Raw genomic sequence first — 19,113 nt, forward strand, 5'->3', positions numbered from 1 at the left:
TGGTGAAACTGATAAACCTTTAACACATAGGTCATAATCCGCTGCAGAGAAATACCATCTTCCAGCAACAACGACAACAATAATAACATTTATATAGTAGTTTAGGGTTTGTAAAGTGCTTTACATATGTCATCTCATTTGATCCTAATGACAGCTCTGGAAGTAGGTACTCTGCCCATTTTTCAAATGAGACAGCTGAGGCTGGGAGAGGTTAAGTCACTTGCCTGGGGTCACCAAACTAAATAAGTGTCTGAGTCAGGACTTGAACTCAGGTCTTTCAGACTCCAAGTTCAGTGCTCTAAGCATCTCTACACAAATAGGATACTACAGCAGAGATGATGATCTCGGTGCTGTTAAAAGAATACTTTTTATTTTCTTTCAAGCAATAGCAATGGGAAGCCAGTGCATGAATATAAAAAGTTGTGCTAATATGTCTTCAAGTCAGTTGACTAATGTTGCCCATCAAAGACCAACTCACAGGGAGGCAGCGGTCTATTCAGTGGAAAGGGCACCCACACTGCCAAAATCATTAGCTTTCAGAATTACCCAAGATTTTAGGTCTCTCAATCGTCCCTAACCCTGTCACTCCAAAGCCTGATACAGACTCTGGCACATTTGTCGTTCAATCGTTTTTCAGTCATGTCTGACTCTTTGTGACCCCATTTTGGGGGTTTCCTTGGCAAAGATACTGGAGTGGTTTGCCATTTCTTTCTCCAGCTCTTACACTTAGTAGGTACTTACTAAATGTTTGCTGATGGATACAAAGAGAACCACTGATAGTGTAAGATGGGAGACTGAAATTCAGAATTACTTATGTATTCATGTCATGGGCATGCAGTGTGCATTTCATTAGGGAATGTATTAAATAAGATTTTAAATTATTAATTAATATTATCAATTTTATTAGTTAATATTTTAGATTTAAAAATTTTAAAACATTTAAAATATTTTAATATTTAAAATACATTTATTGCATTTGATATTACATTTAATGTCAATCATAAAAAAAATTAATTTTAGCCATCAAGTCATCAAAGAAACTAAAACTTACCAAAATGATGAAATACACTTTACTTTAAAAAAAATATGATCTTTAGAAATGAAGCACAAAATACCAAAAAAGGACACATTATACCTGGCACACAGTAGGCACTTTATAAGTACTTTTTGATTGATTGACGGTTTGGGCACACCCAGCACCCACTGTCCACGTGCCTATGACTTTTTTTTTCTTTACAGCAAGATGTCACATAAATCCTGTCAGGTTGGCAGTAGAAGTATATTTATCCTCATTTTAAATGGACTGGCCCAAGATCACTTACCCAATCTCAGAGGCAGGATTAGAACCCAGGCCTCCTGAATCTGTAATCAGGCTCTTCCCTTTGGGCAAAGGAACTAATTTAAATTGAGCACTTAAGGGGGAGGTCTTCAAACCCCAAAGTGGAATAGCACATCCATCCATGTCTGCCTTCCATTTGCAAGGAGAAGAATGCAGTTGAATGCAGGTGCTAATTGAAGGTGATCCACCTCAAATTTAATTCTCTTACTGGACTCTGCTAGAAATATCCTTGTTTGACATAAATTTTGATTTTCCACAAAAGGAGGCCCATACCTCGAGGGTTTTGCACATTAGACGTAAAGTTACTGTATAGTATGATGACTTTTCATCATTACTCCTACAGCATAACTTCAAACAAGAAATAAGTTAGAATGAACGCCCATTGCTACCATTTTCATTCTGAATTATTATTAATTATGATCATCTTTAATTACTATTAATAACTGGCATTATATAGTGCTTTAGAATTTGCAAAATACTTTATGTAATTGTCTTAGTTGAGCCTTTCAACAATTCTGTCAGGTATGGCCAACAGGTATTATTATGTCTGTCTTAAAGAGCAGGAAACTGAGCCTCGGATCAGTTAGATGTCATGCCCAGGGTCATACAGCTATTAAGTTCCGGATGCAGGATTTGAACTCCATCATTCCTGTCTCCAGATCTAGCATTCTATCCATTAGGGTCATAATCAACTAAAATGAAGCTCTTTTGACCAGAAACAACTGTTGTACAAATACATACTCGGGAAACTTCATTCAAAAGCATTTCTATTATCTGCCCATGGGATTCTCCCAAAGAGAAGAAAAAGGAAGGGATTGGAAGAGTGTTGGTATCTAAAATATTGAGCCTATTTGAAAAGGTTAGGAAGACATGTTACCCTCGGTTTAATGATAAGGGCCCTGGTCCTGCTTACTTTAGTCGTCTGCAATAGGCCACTGCTCATTTACGACATCTGTCAAGGCTTGGCTCTATTTATGATGATCTAAGCACACTTGGTTACAGATGATAATTAGGATCGCCCACAGGTTTAAAATGCCAGCTTTAAATCTTTGAATTCCTTGCCACAAGCTCATGGGACTGAAATTGATGTAATGCCATAAAACCCTGGAATGAGTCAAGGCCGGCGTTAGGTGTAGGCAGAGCAGGCAGCAGCCTACTCGGTGTGGTTTCTGAGGACAAAGCCTTTCATTCCAGACTCAGAGAAGAGGCTTAAAATTCATGTTCCCCCGAGAGGCAAAACTCTGCTGGCGAATTCATACTCAGATACGAGTTTTGTTTAAGGGAAAGACTGATGAGATCGCTAAGACCAGGTGTCAAAGGAAAGGGACCAAGGAAAGGAACTACAGAGAGGATAAAGGACACAGAAGTAGAAGGCTGAAGACCCTCAAAGGATAAACTTCACCTGCTTCGTGCTTCTATCTCCAGCTGTCTAATGTGAATAACCTACTGTAAGGAAAATAAGATTTGAAAAGCAGTGCAACAGGACAGTATAACACATTACCTACTTTGTGACTAGCTGAATTTATCTTTCTGTTCAGCGAGTCAAAGGGGAACATTTTTTTAGCCTTCATCCTCTATTTCATACAGTGCCAAAAAAGATTTTTTGTTGAAGCTTGAACAACTTATGGCGTATGTGTCTTCTCCCCAGAGGGAGAGAAAACCATGTTTTCAAATGTCACCTGACTTATGGCTCTTCATCTCTGGTATTCCCCTGTGGGCTACTGACATACTTGGCAATAATGGAAAGGGGGAGCAAACTCTCCACACCTTTTTCATTTTCTCTCTAGCAACTTCTTGAAGGTAGTCGTGTGAAACCACCCCCTTCCCCCCTTCCACCTCCTTGGCTCCTTGTAGGCTATTTGAAAGTGGCTTCTCCATCCTTGTTGAGTGCTGGGGGATGGGGAAGGCTCAGCTTGAGACCCAAAAGAGATAGCCTAGAAGAGTTTATGGGCCACTCCCAACCTTTGTGTAAAAGGGATGTTATACAAGAGCAACTCACAAAGTCACAACCAGGGTAAGACTTTGTCCCAGAACACCAAAATTTAGAGGGCACTGACATTCAAAACAAGTACTTTTTTCAACTATGGAAATAAAACTAGGTTTAGTACCTAGTGAGTAAGAATAATTAGATAAAATATGAAGCTGCCAAATGAGAGACATTGTCAATAATCACCATCTGTGAACCACAATGGCAACTAATTCCTCCTCCTGCTCAATTGAATTTTTCCCAATTATTGTCATTATTTTCAAATCATGAATTATATAGTTGACTGGAGGGTATCCTTGTATAGCTTACTTCAGGGCCTTCTGTTCATGGGTAGGGAAGGAAGGAGTTTATCATCAGAAGACATCTTTTGCAGGTTTCCTTGTGCCTTTTCTCTAGTGTAGGGGTGAAGTATGTGGAAAATTAGGCTACTTTTTGTGAAGCTATTCTAAATTTGTTATGGATTGGGGATAAGGCCAGGGCAAGGTTTAAAAATAACAGTCCTTTATGTGTCCAAAGGATTGCAGAGTGCCCAATACATTTTTGACACTTGGTGGATCGGAAAGACCTAACCTACCCATCCATTCTCTTTTTTCAATTTGTTATTTATTTATTTTTAACATTCTTTTCCTTTTTAAATTTTGAGTTCCCAATTCCCTCCCTCCCCTCACTGAGAAGGTAAGCAAGATGGTATCAGTTAAAATCCTTCAGTGGCTCCCTAAAGCCTCAAACATAAGCCTGGCATCCAAGGCTCCCCACAATCTAGTGCTGCCCCTCCTTTCTCATCTTCCATATCCTCTCATCTTCCTACTCAATGCTTCTGCCACATTAGATGATTTGCTATCTTTTGTATAAACCTTGAACTTGACCATTACCATGTTTTTGTTCTCACACTTATGCCCATATTGCCCCCTGTTGAAATCTTCCTGTCCTTTTGGTTTTTTCCCCTTTTTGATGAGACAATCAGGGTTAAGTGACTTGCCCAGGGTCATACAGCTAGTAAGTGTCAAGTGTCTGAGGCAGGATTTGAACTCAGGTCCTCCTGACTCCAAGGCTGTAGCTCTATCCATTGTGCCACCTAGCTGCCCCTTCTTACTGCTCTTTATAACCCAACTCAAATATCACTTTCTCCGGGAAGCCTTCTGTGATCGTCTCAAGTAGCAGTGACTTTCCCTCCTTGGGACCTCATATATGTTACTTGTACCTTTCTCATACACTTATATATTATTAATATTATAGCTTTCTGTGTATATGTCCTATCTTCCTATTAGAGTGTGGGAAAAATGAGTATTAATAAATAATGATTTGGGGAGATTCAAAGCTCTCCCTTTTTCTTTTTTCAAGACCTCAGTCTCAGAAGGTTGAGTTAACCTTCTCTATCAAATCCCACCCAACCTTACAAGGAATCTCTAGTCTAAGGTGAATTCCATTCCATCAAACTTGGGTGGAGACTGACACTTTTGTCTAAATTGCCCAAGGCTGGGGGTGGTCTGGGTATAGAGATAGTCTGTCTGTCTAAGGGTGATATTATGTCACTCTCAGCCCTTCGTTGTAATATGCATTCTTTCATTAATTGTTAACCAATCAGAGTTGATTCCCAACCTGGGGAACAGCTACTGTTTGAAGGGTATATAAACTGTGAGCCTACCACATGGCTTGTTTTCAGTCTAAGAAAGAGATGGCCAAATGACCACCCTTTTATTAAAATGCTGCCATTATTAATAAAATGATTAAATTACCTAGAAATTATATCTCTCGAACCTTTTAATTGCCACAAATGTAAGCTCTATGAGGGCAAGAACTTTATCTTATCTAAATGTTTTTAATCCCTCAGTTCTTAGGATAATATGGCACATGGTAAACACTTGATTTAATTAAAATCAGGCAACATTTATAGATTTAAATTCCAAGAACTAAGCCACTCACACTTAGGAACTCTCTTACTTTTGTGTCTGTATTTCCAGGACTTAGCACAGGGTCCAATGCTGAGAGGCCTTTATTCCATCATTTATTTGTTTCTGACTCCTACCTAGTGCTCTGCCCACTAAGTAACACTTCCTGTAAGTGCTGAAGAATGCAGATGAGTAGCTGTCCAGGCTCACCCCCTCAGCACAGGAGACAATGCTTCTGAATAAAGCTGAGCAGTAACAGTGGAGGGAAGGATTTGAAACAACAGAGAATGAACAACTCTCGGCTATCCTTACCTGTGCCACAGGAGGTACAGTTGGAGGGCTCACTTCCTTGGCATTCTTGGCAAGTGTGATGACACGGATGGCATTGGTTGTGAAATTCAAATTTCCCTGAAGGACAGGTCAGGACGCAGCGGTCATTGTCAAAGAACCTGGGGCAGCAGGAAGAAGAACACACAAAAATTACGAAACTCATGAAGGTAGAATTTTTTGACAACAGAGTGCTAAAGCAATGCTAAGCTTATGTATTCTTGTTCCATACTGTCTTTTTTTTTTATGATTCTACCCACAAAGATGGCACCACTGATCCATTATCAGTGGAACCTATACTTTAAGTCGTTGTCCCATTTACATCCTTTCACCATGCCCTCTCCCTCTTTTCTAGATTTCTCAGAAAGCATCCCTGAGAAATTTGATTAATTTTATTCAGCTGCTTTAGATGGCACGGTGGGTAGAGCGCCAGGCCTGGAGTTAGGAAGATATGAGTTAAAATCTGACCTCAGACACTAGCTGTGTGACCCTTGACAAGTCACTTAACCCTGTTGGCCTCAGTTTCCTCAACTGTAAAATGAGTTGGAGAAGGAAATGGCAAACCACTCTAGTATCTTTGCTGAGAAAACCCCGAATAGGGTCACAAAGAGGCAGACGTAACCAAAATGACTGAAGAACAATAGCTACCTTGGGAGAGGATGGGGATAGAGGAACAATTGAAGAGAAAGTAGGAATACTATCCAGAACCCTGAGGCCCAGGGAGAAATAATGATGTGAGAAGGAAATGCACCACCCAGATCCTGGGAAAGAGAGAAGGCAAAGTGGTAATATGTCACCATAAACTCACAAGGGATTGAAAATAGACATTTGCTTGTGCAATACAAAAAGGGAGAGGTTCCTATGACTCCTCCCTCTCCCCCCCCCCACATTCCCAGGCCTCCTTGTGATTTTGAGATTGTAGGAACCATATATAAAAATAAACTTAAGAACAACCAAGGTGTGCCATCTTGAGCTGTAAAAATACTCTGACACTGAGCCCACTATGGGCCACTGTTAAAGAGCTGGTCTTCAGGAAAAGGTGGTGAGCATCCTCAACTAGATAAGAGCTGCTAATGGAGTGTGAGCAGAGTGGTAGAAGTCAATGAGCACCATCTGCTGGAGGATAGTAGAACTACCAAACAATGGAGCGTACAAGATGGAACTTGGGTTGGACAGAAGAACTGAGGAGCAAGATGGGGCTATGAAGGAGAGTACGAGTAACTAGATAATTGCCATCTGCTGGAGGAGAGTGGAACTACCAAACAATGGAGAGCACAAGATGAAACTTGGAGTGGATACAAGAGCTGAGTAGCAAGAAGAAGGAGCTATGAAGGACAGTGCAAGAAACAAGAAGGCTTCCATCTTCTGGAGAGGAAGGGAACTACCAACAATGGAGGGCAACCAGCAATATAGGCTTAGAGAAGCAGGAGAAAAAGTTACTAAAAATGAATCATTTGACTGCCCCCCTGCATTCTGTTGCCACTCTTGTACTGCCACTTCCCTATTTCTCTCCCCTACTCTTCACCTCTTGCTATCTGAACAGTAATAAAATCAGTACCATTGCTTCCAGAAGGGAGTGTCAATTGATTGACCTAGGACTCCACTCACCATCTCTATGACTTCCCAAACCAAAACATCTTGGCCACCATTCCCTTATATGTTATTGCCTCCTACCAGAATATGAATTCCTTTAGGGCATGGACTGTCTTGTTATCCCCATGGCTTAACACGGCATGGAATAGAGTATTTGAGAAGTATTTTTCATTCATTCCATCACTATGGACCATTAAGCCATGAGGAGGAGCAACAAAGTGGAAAAAGTGCCCTAATAACCCTAAGATGTAAGGCTACCCAAGGAAGTAATATAAGTCCCAAGGACTATGCAAGTTCTGTATGTTTCAAACTACTTGCATATAAAAGTGTTCATGTCTGGAGCTTTGTTAGTCTGTGTGCTTATAAGGGGAACTGATGACTACTCCTGAGGGAATGTCACATGCTGAAGCTCTCATGGTAGAGACGATGATCCAGAGAACTGAGAGATACCTCTATTGTGCTTGGGTTTTTTGGGTGAGAAAGGAACCACTAACACAGGTGTTGTATTTTTTTTAGGGAACAGCAGAGATGCAATCTCTTTTTCCCTATTGATTACTTCTGAAAAGTTTTTCTTACCACTCTCAAATGGTCCTCTTTGGTTATAGGAATATCTCAAACATTATTTATCAAAAAATTGTATCATATTATATGGAACAGAAATTGGCAGTTTGCTGAAATCAACTCTATATCCATATATCTGGGAGGAAATGTGATGTAGTGAGTGGCAGTGTGGTATAATGGATTAGTCATTTGACTTAGACTCAAAGACTTGGGTTCAGATTCCACCTCAGACACTTACTAGCTAAAGACCCTGAGAAATTCACTTAACTTTTTTTTTATTCCTCAACTCCTCATTTGGAAAATGAAAAGGCTAGACTTGATGACCTCCAAAGACCCTCCTAGGTCTAAATTGGTGGTGCTATGATCCTAGTTGAAGAGATCCAGACATGGAATCAGAAGATCTGGGGTTGTGTCATTTTTGGGCCGCAAGGTCCTCATCTATAAAATGAGGAATTTGGACTAGATAAGGGTCAACAAGCTATGGACCAAAGGTCAAATCTGGTCTGCTGCCATCATAGATCATAGATCATGGTGTCATAGCACAAGGAACCATAGAGATCAAATGGTCCAACTTCCTCTTTTTCAGAGGTTTAGAGAAGTCAATAATATGTCAAGATCCTGTAGGTCATAATTTGTAGATCCAAGATTTGAATTCAGGTCCTTTGATTCCTTTATTCTGCACTATTCTATAGTGGGACCAGTGAGCCTCTGTCCCCCTTCCCACTTTTGACCACCCAACACTGCTTGGGCTGAGTCAGAGGCTCTTTCTACACAGTGACTATGGCAGACAGCAATACTTCAGTCTAACTGCTGACTTTATAGACTCCACCAGGGGCACACTCACAAACATCTGGCTGTCCTTGTGCTCACTTAGCCTCCACACCCAAAAAAGGCAAATTATCTTATCAACCCCACTAGGCTTACAAAGAGAAAGACCTCAGGGGTCAGACTGATAATTCAAGCCAATGAAGAAAAACCCAGTTTTTGAGCTATGGTTTTTGAGCATGGGAAGATTTATCAAGGACAGTTTTGAGTTGGTTCAAAGAAAAAGTAAAATAAATGAAATGTCCTCATTATGTGGTGGTGGTAAAGGGGGTGGGACAGGAGACCTAGATAAGAACTTTCAAGGTTTTCAAACCAAAAGCCTACCTGAGGCAGAATTTAACATGAAAAAAGGAAAATGGGTGTGCATTCATCCAATGTGCTCACTTTCTTACTAAATCCACTTGTGGGAGGGTAGGACAGGAAAGGGAACATAGAAAACATATCATCACTTTATCCTTTAGAGGCAGCAAAGAGAATTTAGCTGAAAAAATCATTTATCTCCAATTTGGGCCTCTCTCTTGTGACAGGGTCATTTGTGAGTATCTTCAGTTTAAGGTGCCTCTTAGGGCCGTCCTGAAATGGAGGAGGGCGGGACCCCTAGTGGAATCAAACTGCTTTTGTAGAAGAGAAAAACTACTTATTTTTCTGTGGGTCTTGATCTTTTCCTAAATCTGAAGAGCTTTGTCATGTTTTTAGCAGAAAATAAAAAACACAGGGGAGAGAATGAGAGAGAGAGAGAGAGAGAGAAGAGAGAGAGAGAGAGAGAGAGAGAGAGAGAGAAACAAAATAGTAAAATAAAACCCAGCCTTTGTGTGCAGACTGGAATGAAAAGAGCAAAAAGCTAGTGGTCCAGCAGTAGGTAAAAAAAAATAATTCTGCTCAAAAGGAAAAAAAAAGAGTGTGGATTAGTAGGTGTTTCTCTGTCTCTCTCTCTCTTGGTTTTTCTGTCTCTGTCTCTCTATTTCTATCTCTCTTGGTCTCTTTGTCTCAATGTCTCTGTCTCAATATCTCTCTCTGTCTCTGTCTCTATTAAATTGTCTGGCAATTGTTGAATGAGCCACATTTCCAGTTGCTTCTATTTACAAGGAGACCAACAAATCTTCCTGAGAAGAGGATGGATGCTTCCTTTTGGGTTCCAGGGAGATTGAGGGATATTCTCTTTAAAGCCATCTGTGAGACAGTTAGCCTCCCAGCTCAGATCACAATGGCTCTAGGCCAAGCTTCCTCACTGTAAATCAGGAAAGCTAAAAACTTTACCACCACCAAATTTCAGATCTTCTTGATGTTTTCATTACCAAATTGCAACCAGTCACTCAGGTCTAATAGAGATCACACAGTACAGAGGGGAACGTCAGAGCCAAGACCTTAAACAGCTAGGCAGAGGCACTGTCCTTAGTGTTGGGGGTAAATATACCAGAACCCCCTAGGGTGACGTTCCACTGTGTGGTGTTTTTGATATGTGCTGGAACAGATGATCTCAGGATGGAGTTATTATATCTTTTGTTTTCTTTTGTTGGTTTTCTCTAATTAAAGCCACTCACAATAGTCCTTAATGTAATTTCTTGGTACTTAAATGTTTAATGGAATCACAACCAGGAAAAAAGTATTCCTGTTCCCAGAAGTCCACAGAACTGGACCAAAATATTTTTGGATTTGAATAAGAGCAAAAGTAGCTTTTGAATGCTTTTTAATCAGTTGCCCATCTTTAGCAAAACTTTAACTAGGGAGGGGTGATTGGGGATTTGCTCCAGGGTACCACATTTAGGGAGTACTGTTGGAACTTGCAGTCAGTACTTCAACAGCACAAAAAACAACGGAGCTGAGTACCTAGTCAGCAAGGATAATTAGTTAACAGAGGAAACTACCTGATGATAAAGTGAAATAAATTCTTTCCTCTCACCAGCCACACCTTAGGGCATACTTTGTGCCATTTTCACTGTATACAGTTTGTAGTACACCTCCCAGGTTCATAGCTCCATCGTTGCAACTCTGATCTTTAGGTCTTAATCCAAAATCTACCTCATTATCTGAAAAACCTTCAGAGGACAAGGCATGCTATACAATAATAAGCTGTCTCTTTTGTGTTTCCAATATAATTTAAAAAAATTTTTATTTGTTTTTTCAATTTATGGGATAAAACAAGCATTTCCATAATATAGCATAATTTTTAAAAATGGTTGCACATGAAACTGCAAATCTATTACGTGCAACTTGTTATTTCATTTAAATATATAATAAAGTTATCGTGTAAATTTCTTTATTTTCTTCTTTTCTTTCCCACCTCCCCACCAGAGATGGCTACTAATATCTTTTAAAGGGGATTTTGCTTTAATTTCAGTATTTTGCAGGAAATCATAATTAACCCAGTGAAACGGCAAAGGGAAAGGTGCAGAAGTTACAGGCCAGAGTTCATTTCCCCATTCATTGTAAGGCAACTTCCTGGATTCAAGGTTACCCCATAACATGGGCAGTGTTAGTCCATAAGAATAGCAGAAGACCTAAGGCCTCACAAAGGACAGAATCTTCACCTCCATCCAACATGAGGTTTAGTTATTTTGATGATTAAAAGGAGTACCTGTTGTTTTCTTCCAAAATAAAAAGAATACTCTGTTGCTAGAGTAAGGAGAGATTTAAAGTAGTCATTTCACTTCTATTATCCTCTTTAAAATAGATTCAGAGAATCAAAATGGAAGGACTTCATCATATTGCAGTGTGGACAGAGTACTTGCAATGGAGTAAGGAAAACCTGTGTTCAAATCTTGCTTCTGAAAGTAATTCTGTGAACCTGCACAAATCATTTAAACTCTCTGAATCTCAGTTTTCCCACCCATAAAATGAAGGGTTTGGATAAGATACAGTCCATTCTAACTCTACATCCATGGTCCTTCCCATAACATGTTAAAGGTGTTTCATGTTAAAGGAGAGAAAAGGGGTCTCAATGGTTTAAAAACATCATCTCTGGATCTGGTCTGGATTCCAACATCAGGAGATATCATTTTCCTCCCTCTAAAACCCATCCTTCTTCCCAACTTTCCTATTTCTATAGTTGACCTCACTTTCCTCTTAGCCACCCAGGATCAAATCCTTTAAGCTATCTCTGACTTTGTTCTCTTCCTCACATCTCATTAATTATTCTAACTGTTCTGCCTCTCTGGAATCTCTCACCTACATCTCTATCTCTCTCTTCACTTCTTTTTAGTTAAGGACAATATCATTTCTCACCTAGCTCATTTTAAATAGGTCTAATAATAGGTCTTCCTGCCTCATTGTCCATATAGGTGCCAATATAATCTTCCTATGGCACACATCTTCCTGTGGCATTTCCTTGCTCAAAAACTGACAGCGGTTCCCCATTGCCTAAAGAATAAAATAAAAACTCCCTAACGGGGCAGTTTTTGAGGCCCTGCACAATCTTCACAACCTGGATCCAATCTAGGGAGGCAGAGTCACATAATGGTCAATAATTATTTTTTAAGCTCCTACTATGTGCCAGGTACTGTGCTAGACCCTGGGAATAAAAAGAAAGGCAAAAGAGAGTCTCTGCTCTGGGAGATCTATAATGTAGCAGAAAGAATGCTGAATGACTTGGCATCAGAAAACCTAATCTTATTGGACTTCTTCTACTGGTCTAGGGGCAACTGTTTCATAGCATCTCAAGCTATGTGATTCTCATCCATGTCTTTCCAAAATCCTTCTTTGAAGACACCCATTGCTCTGGAGGCCTTCCTCTTGTTTTTTTAGTATCTTATGGATTTACTTGTTGGGTGACCTTGGTCAAATCATTCAGTTTCTCTGGGTCTCAATTTCCTCATTTGAAAATAAGAGATAATGTGGCCTAATGAATACAGAGCCAGCCCATCTCTGACAAATCTTGTCTATGTGACAATGGACAAGTCATTTAAAATCTCACTGTCCCAGAAAACTCTCTGAGACTCTAAGTCTCAGAAATTGTTCTAAATGCTGGTAGTATATGAGTCTACTGTTGTGCCCTTATTTCATACAATTCACCTTCATGTTCTGGCCAAGCTGATCTACTAGCTCTTCCCTAATCTTACCATGCTTCCGTGCATTGATGTACGCATAGAATATATTCCCTTTATATCTTGGCTTGTTTATGTACTTTCCTTTTTTTCAAGACCTGTGTAAGGTGCCACTTTTCCCACTAAGCCTTTCTCAATCATACTCAGTCAAAAAGTGATTCTTCCCCTTCTCGAATTTTCTGAGAGTTCTCTGTCCAGACCTTTCCCTTGCCCCACCATAGTCTACCATGTATTGATCTCACTGATGCAACTGGGTATTTAGACTAATTTTCTTGTGGAGAGGGAAAGATTCTGGTATGTAGCTGCATGGGCTCCTGGGAATTGTAGTTCAGATGGACAGTGCGAATCACTCCTCCCCCTCCTCTCTTCAGTTCCTGTCAGCAAAAAGGATAGTGAGACTCTAGGAGGACAGCTTTAAGCTGAAGAGCCTGACTGTGAAGCATCTTCCTCCCAATGTCTCATGATCATTCCCCATTCCAGGGCCGGAGGAGACTCACAATATCCATTATAGTGGAATCTATGCCACCATATAACAACTATATACCAGCAGGCAATCGGTCTGCTCATTACCACAGAAGCCCTTCTGTTTATTACCCATATTTTTCCAGTTCATTGCTATAAAGTTGAAAATCATAAAGCAAAATTATAAGTAACCTCTATGACAGTGTAAAGGTACCTTACAGGCTTAAGTAGGATAGATCATGTTATCAATGATGACTTGTTTGTGAAAAGTGGTGCAAAAGATATTGCCAAAGACATGAATGACATACCAGAATATGGGGTATTCATATAGTGAGAATTATTCCTTTTAAAAGAAGCCTTATGGGATGGCTCTCTAAGAGGGAGAGAAGGAAGGGCACTCGGGAAATGCCAGGCAATGTAAAAACAAAAAATATCAATGAAGTTTTATTAAAAAAACAAAAACAAAACCAAAAACTAGCAGACATACCAATTAAGGGATATTGCTACAAAATATTAAACATGAGAGCTAGACCTGTAGAGAGACAGGTAGATGCCTCATGAATATTTATGGATTTTAGATGATAGAGCTAGGGCTAGAAAGGACCTTCGATATCATTAAGTTAAACTACCTCATTTTATAGCTTGGGAAAGTGAGGCCCAGAGTGGCTAGGTGACTTCCAGGATAACACAGCTAGTAAGTACCGGAGGCAAAATTTGAACGCAAGCCTTCCTGTTTTTAAGTCTAGTGTTTTATCCACAAGAATCATTGAGAAGAACTGGAGGGGCTACAACCTATAGGGAGCTCCTAAACTCATGAAATCATGTCATGGGATCATCAGTGCATGGATCCCCTTTTTCAGACTGTAAGGTCCTTGAGGAAAGGGAATACTAGTATCTTTTTTCCATCTTTGCATCTTCCCCAATCTGTAAAAGGCCTTGCAAATAATACGTTTTCAATAAATGTTCATTGAATTGAATTTTCCTAAAAAGCTAACAGGGTCTGGCCAAGATGGCCTGTTTGATCATTGGAAAAGTTGTGTGTTTTGTTTTCTGACCACTGTGAAGCTAATTGATAAGGATTGCTAACACGGTGGCAGAATTCCATTCTCCCTTGGGAATCTCCTCTGTGCCAATCTGATGGAGACTATAGCTGCTGCTGCATAATGGATGAGTCACTTAACATATCTCAATCTCAGTTTCCTCATCTGTATAATGGGGATAATCAAAATCACCCACCTACCTTAAAGGACTGTTGTAAGGATAAAATAAGATGATTCATGTAAAGCATTTTGCAAAGCATTACATAAATGATAGTTCTTATCGTTACTATTACCTTGTAATGAGGCAGCTAGTGCAGTTCTCTCGAGTTGGACCCCGGCATGTGGAACAAGAGACATCACAGCGTAGGCAGCGGCCCAGGTCATCAATGTATTCCCCTGGGGAACAAAAGCCAGTTGTTTACTTCAGCCCCGCATAGCCATGCATGATGACCGCCTTGTCATTCTGAGGGCAGCCAGACTTCATAGTGATTGCTTGCATAAGAAAGAAAAAATGGAGACACTCTAGAGAGACCCTGAACTCCTCCAGCTGCCAATTCTAAATCCTGACCTTACAACAACAACTTCTCCTCTCCCAGGGGCCCTCAGAGTTGGACCCTTAGAAAGTTATGAGGCAATGACATATTTTTGGATCTGGTCCGTATGTGTTACAGATTTTAAAAGTCAGGGAAGGCTAAAGGGACTTCCCAAAAGGACTCCTTCCTTGACTTCCTACTGATTTGCCTGTTAAAAGTGAAGGTCTGTTGTCCCAAAGGGGCTTCAACTGTCATCTGGGATGAGGCAAAGTGCCAAGCAGGACCCACCCCAGAGCATGCCCACCATGAACAAAAGGCTCTGTGGATTGTCTAGGATAAGGAGTCAAGTCTAGGCTGCCACTTGGCAGATGTGTGCTACCTCTCACCCTGAAAGAGGAACAACCCTGAGAGGGCCAGAGAAGCCCTGATTTAATTTAAAAAGTTTATCTTTTGCTAAGACAACAACAGCAGTAACACATGAGGCCTTCTGACGGAAGCAGCCAGAGTTGTGCCAATTTCTGGTGGCCTTCCCCACTTACTGCAGAGGGAAGGTGGGGGTAAAGGAGTGAAACGACAGCAACAGCAAACTCATTGAAGGTTATGGCACACAAGGATCCCATACTTATTCTCACTTCCTTAAAATCTATGCTCTTCTCCAAGTGGAATGAATAGTGTGGCCTGAACCAAGTGGTCCTTTTCTTATTTCAAAGGGCAGTTTATAAAGAAATAACAAATTTTCAGAAACCACGCTCTCAGTCTTCAGTTCCATCACTCTCTCTTTCTGTCTCCCTCTCCCCCTCTCTCTTTCTCTCCTTTTCACTCTTTCTCTCCCTTTCCCCTCCCTTCTTCTCTCTCTTCCTCTGTCTCTGTCTCTCTCTTTTTCTCTCTGTCTGCCTCCCCTCCCCCTCTCTCCTTTTCACTCCTTCTCTCTTCCTTCCTCTCTCTCTTCCTGCTAACTCTCTCTCTCTCTCTCTCTCTCTCTCTCTCTCTCTCTCTCTCTCTCTCTGTCTCCTTGTCCCCCCTTTCTTTCCTTTTCACTCTTTCTCTCCCTTCCCCCCTCTCCCTCCCTTCTTCTTTCTCTCCCTCTCTCTTTGTCTTTCTCTCTCTTTTCTCCTCCTCTTCCTCCCTCTCTCTCTCTCCCTTTCTCTCTCTCTCTTTTTTTTCTCTCTTTCTCATAACACATACAAATACCCTAAAAACATTTTTAGGTACCTCAATGCCGTTTAGGGAAAATGAGATTAATAGACACTTCTCTGGGAGTTTGCAGACTAGGATTTAAACTTAAAACTGGTCTTTAGAAAGTGACCCGTTTGGGTAAGACACCATAGGTCCCTTTCTGCTGCCAGAACCCCAGATCAACAATGAGTTAATGGTGATTTACATTTATGCTTAAAAGAGAGAGAGAGAGAGAGAGAGAGAGAGAGAGAGAGAGAGAGAGAGAGAGAGAGAGAGAGAGAGAGAGAGAGAAAAGTATTCATATCCTTAGCCCTAGAGTTCCCACTGGTGGGTATATAGTCCAAGGAGGTCAAAGATAGAAAGCAAAGCTCTATATTCACCTAGTTATTTATAGAAAGCCTTTTTGTAGTAACAAAAAAATTGCAAGCAAAGTAGATGGCCACTGTGAAATAGCTAAGCAAATTGTGGTACATGAATGTGGTATAGGAACATTCCTGTGTTGTAAGAAACAATGAACATAGTGAATACAGAAAGTAACAGGAAGATTTGCACGAACTGATTCAGAATGATGGAATCAGAACCAGGAAAGCAATATACATAACAGCTACAACAACTGAAACAGAAAGAACAATAAAAAATGAAACTGAATGTTCTGTAATCATGATGATCAAGAGTTAAGAAAAAGTACCTCTGTATACTACACTAGATATCAGCCATATTAATAAATATTGTTTTAGACTATTTAAAATAACTAGACAGTATAAGGTTAGAATATGGCTGTGGTATAGGAAATGATGAGTTGGTGGACTTAGTAAAATATGGAAGGACTAGGACTTATGAAGAGGTTATCTACCATCAGAGAAACAAAGGACTCATAAGTATAGTATGGTCTTACATAGATGAATATTAATATATATGTCTACATATGAATATGATTATAAAAATCTAAGTATATGTATGTATGTGTAAGTGCATGCATGTGTATATACATGTATATATCTCTGTGTATAAATGTATATATATGCATGCATATGTATGTATATATATATGTATATGCATATGTGTGTGTGTATATATAATATATATATATACACATATATATGTTTGTGCATGTATGTAACTGCACTTAATTGTAGCCTTTGGTGGGGGAGGAAAGAAGGGGGGGGAAAGAACAAAGTCAAAAGTACATGGCAGAGAACAAAAGAAAACTTAAAAGAAAGCAAAGTAGGATTTATTATATAGGTTTTCTTGAAATGGAAATTTATTGCTGCATATTTTGAATCCTCCTATGTTTGGCTGTACATATGGCAATGCATTTTTTCTTTTCTTATTTTGTATTTAAGTTCTAATATATAAATACATAATGTTTTTTCTTTTCTTAAAAAAAAAGAAAATGTAGCTCTCTCCCTTCCTGTCTTGAAGCGATATGGGACTATGGGTGTGAAATAGTGATATGCTTTCAAAAATCTTTGTTCTAATGGATGGTTTGCTGAACATGGTGGGAGAGAGGAACATATTCGGAAATGGAAATATAAAAGCTAAAGGTATCAATAAAAGGGGCAGTTAGGTGGTCCAGTGGATAGAATGCCAGGCCTAGAGTCACAGAGACTCAACTTCTTGAATTCAAATCTGGTCTCAGACATTTACTAGTGATGACACCCTGGGCAAGTCACTTCATTCTGTTTGCCTCAGTTTCCTCATCTGAAAAATGAGCTAGAGAAGGAAATGGCAAACCACTCCAGTGTCTTTATCAAGAAAACTCCCAAAATGGGGTCACAAAGTTGGACAGGACTGAAAAGTGACTGAACAATATAGCAGCAAAATCAATAACAGTAAGATGATTTTAAAAACAAAAACAAAAAAAGCTGGTGAGAGCATAAAATCTGCAAGACGTGTTACCTTATTTTCTGGAGTATGCAAAGAGTAGGCACTGGGAAAATGAACTTGACAGGTGTTAAGAATTGAGTGAGAACGAGAATTGAATTTCTTTAAACACTCAGATAGATAAAGCATCTATGAGCATTCACTATGTGCCAGGCACTATGCTAAGCATTGGGGATACAAGTATAAGACAGTCCCAGCCTTGAGGAGTTTTCTTTCTAATGGAGGAAAGATAACATATAAAACGGACCTAGAAAGGGGTGGGGAGCAGGGACCTGGATAGAAGGCTGCTACTGAGGAGGGAGAAAATCCAGATAGGAGAGGAGTCTGTAGCTATGTGTGACCTTGGGAGTTTCTCAAACTCTCTCAACCTCATCTATAAAATGGGGAGTGAAGTGAACACAGCCTCAGTATCTCATTGAAGCCCTACATTTACCCCACTGCATGGAGTACCCTGGAAATAAAATCTTCCACTTATCTGTCCTCATAAGTAGGTGATAAATTTCTTTCTTCATAATCCTTTAAAATTTTTTTCCTATTTATTTTATTTTTAATATATGGAATAAAATAAGCATTTCCATAATTAGTATAAAAATAACAATAATAATAATAATAAAATGTATTATGTCTCATTGCATTTGATAGATGAGGAAACTGAGACTCAGTGATTTTCCCAGAGTGACACAGGGGTAAGCATTGGAGATGACTCTAAGACCAGGGTAGTTTTCCTGATGCTAGTATCCTTCACACAGAAAAAAAAAATAGAGTGGCAGCTGGTTTTGGATTTTATTTGGGTTAAAAACAAATGTGTTTTTAAATCTACAGACTTACATCTGGTTAATTTTGTTAACAAAGAAAGTAAAAATGTTCAAACTGCAGAGATTTATAAATGTAGTCCTCTACAGTGACCCAAGAAGACAATTGTTCAGTCATTTTTCAGTCCCATCTAAATTTTTGTGACCCCATTTGGGGTTTTCTTGGCAAAGATACTGATGTGGTTTGTCATTTCCTTCTCCAGATCATTTTACAGATGAGGAAACTGAGGCAAACAGGGTTAAGTCCAGGGTCACACAGCGTGTAAGTGTCTGAGGCTGGATTTGAACTCAGGAAGATGAGTCTTCCTGACTTCAGTCCCAGCACTCTATCCACTGAGCCATCAACTGCCCTGCACCAATGCTGATTTCAAAACTCAATTTTCTCTTACTGTCTCCAGACATCAAAGAGTTGTATGGCCTAAGCATCCCTGAAGTCTGTAACAACTAGATTTGAGAGTCCCCTGGGGCTCTAAGAATTACCAGTTATCGGGCCAGAGGAGAAGATCAATGTGAACTGTGGGTTCAGAATGAAGCTTCTCAGCAGTGCTTGGTAGAGACTCTGGGTGGTTCCCCTGCTCGTGTGAATAAGTGAGTGGGTATTCTAAGATTCAATCATATAGCTTGTGAAAAATGATTTCTCTTAGT

The 19,113-nt window shown here is 39.9% G+C and overlaps 1 protein-coding gene across 1 annotated transcript in view; it reads right to left on the bottom strand.

Annotated features, from left to right (window-relative positions):
* The window catches only part of PCSK5 (proprotein convertase subtilisin/kexin type 5), a 619,005-nt gene that overhangs the window by 111,058 nt on the left and 488,834 nt on the right, over window positions 1-19,113 (bottom strand). Inside the window, 2 exon segments of the mRNA XM_021008523.2 lie at window positions 5,528-5,664; window positions 14,357-14,459. Of these exon segments, the coding sequence (XP_020864182.1) occupies window positions 5,528-5,664; window positions 14,357-14,459 (240 nt within the window).

Source organism: Phascolarctos cinereus, unplaced genomic scaffold (assembly GCF_003287225.1).
Source record: "Phascolarctos cinereus isolate Bilbo 61053 unplaced genomic scaffold, phaCin_HiC Scaffold_4;HRSCAF=312, whole genome shotgun sequence".
In the NCBI taxonomy this organism is placed as follows: domain Eukaryota; kingdom Metazoa; phylum Chordata; class Mammalia; order Diprotodontia; family Phascolarctidae; genus Phascolarctos; species Phascolarctos cinereus.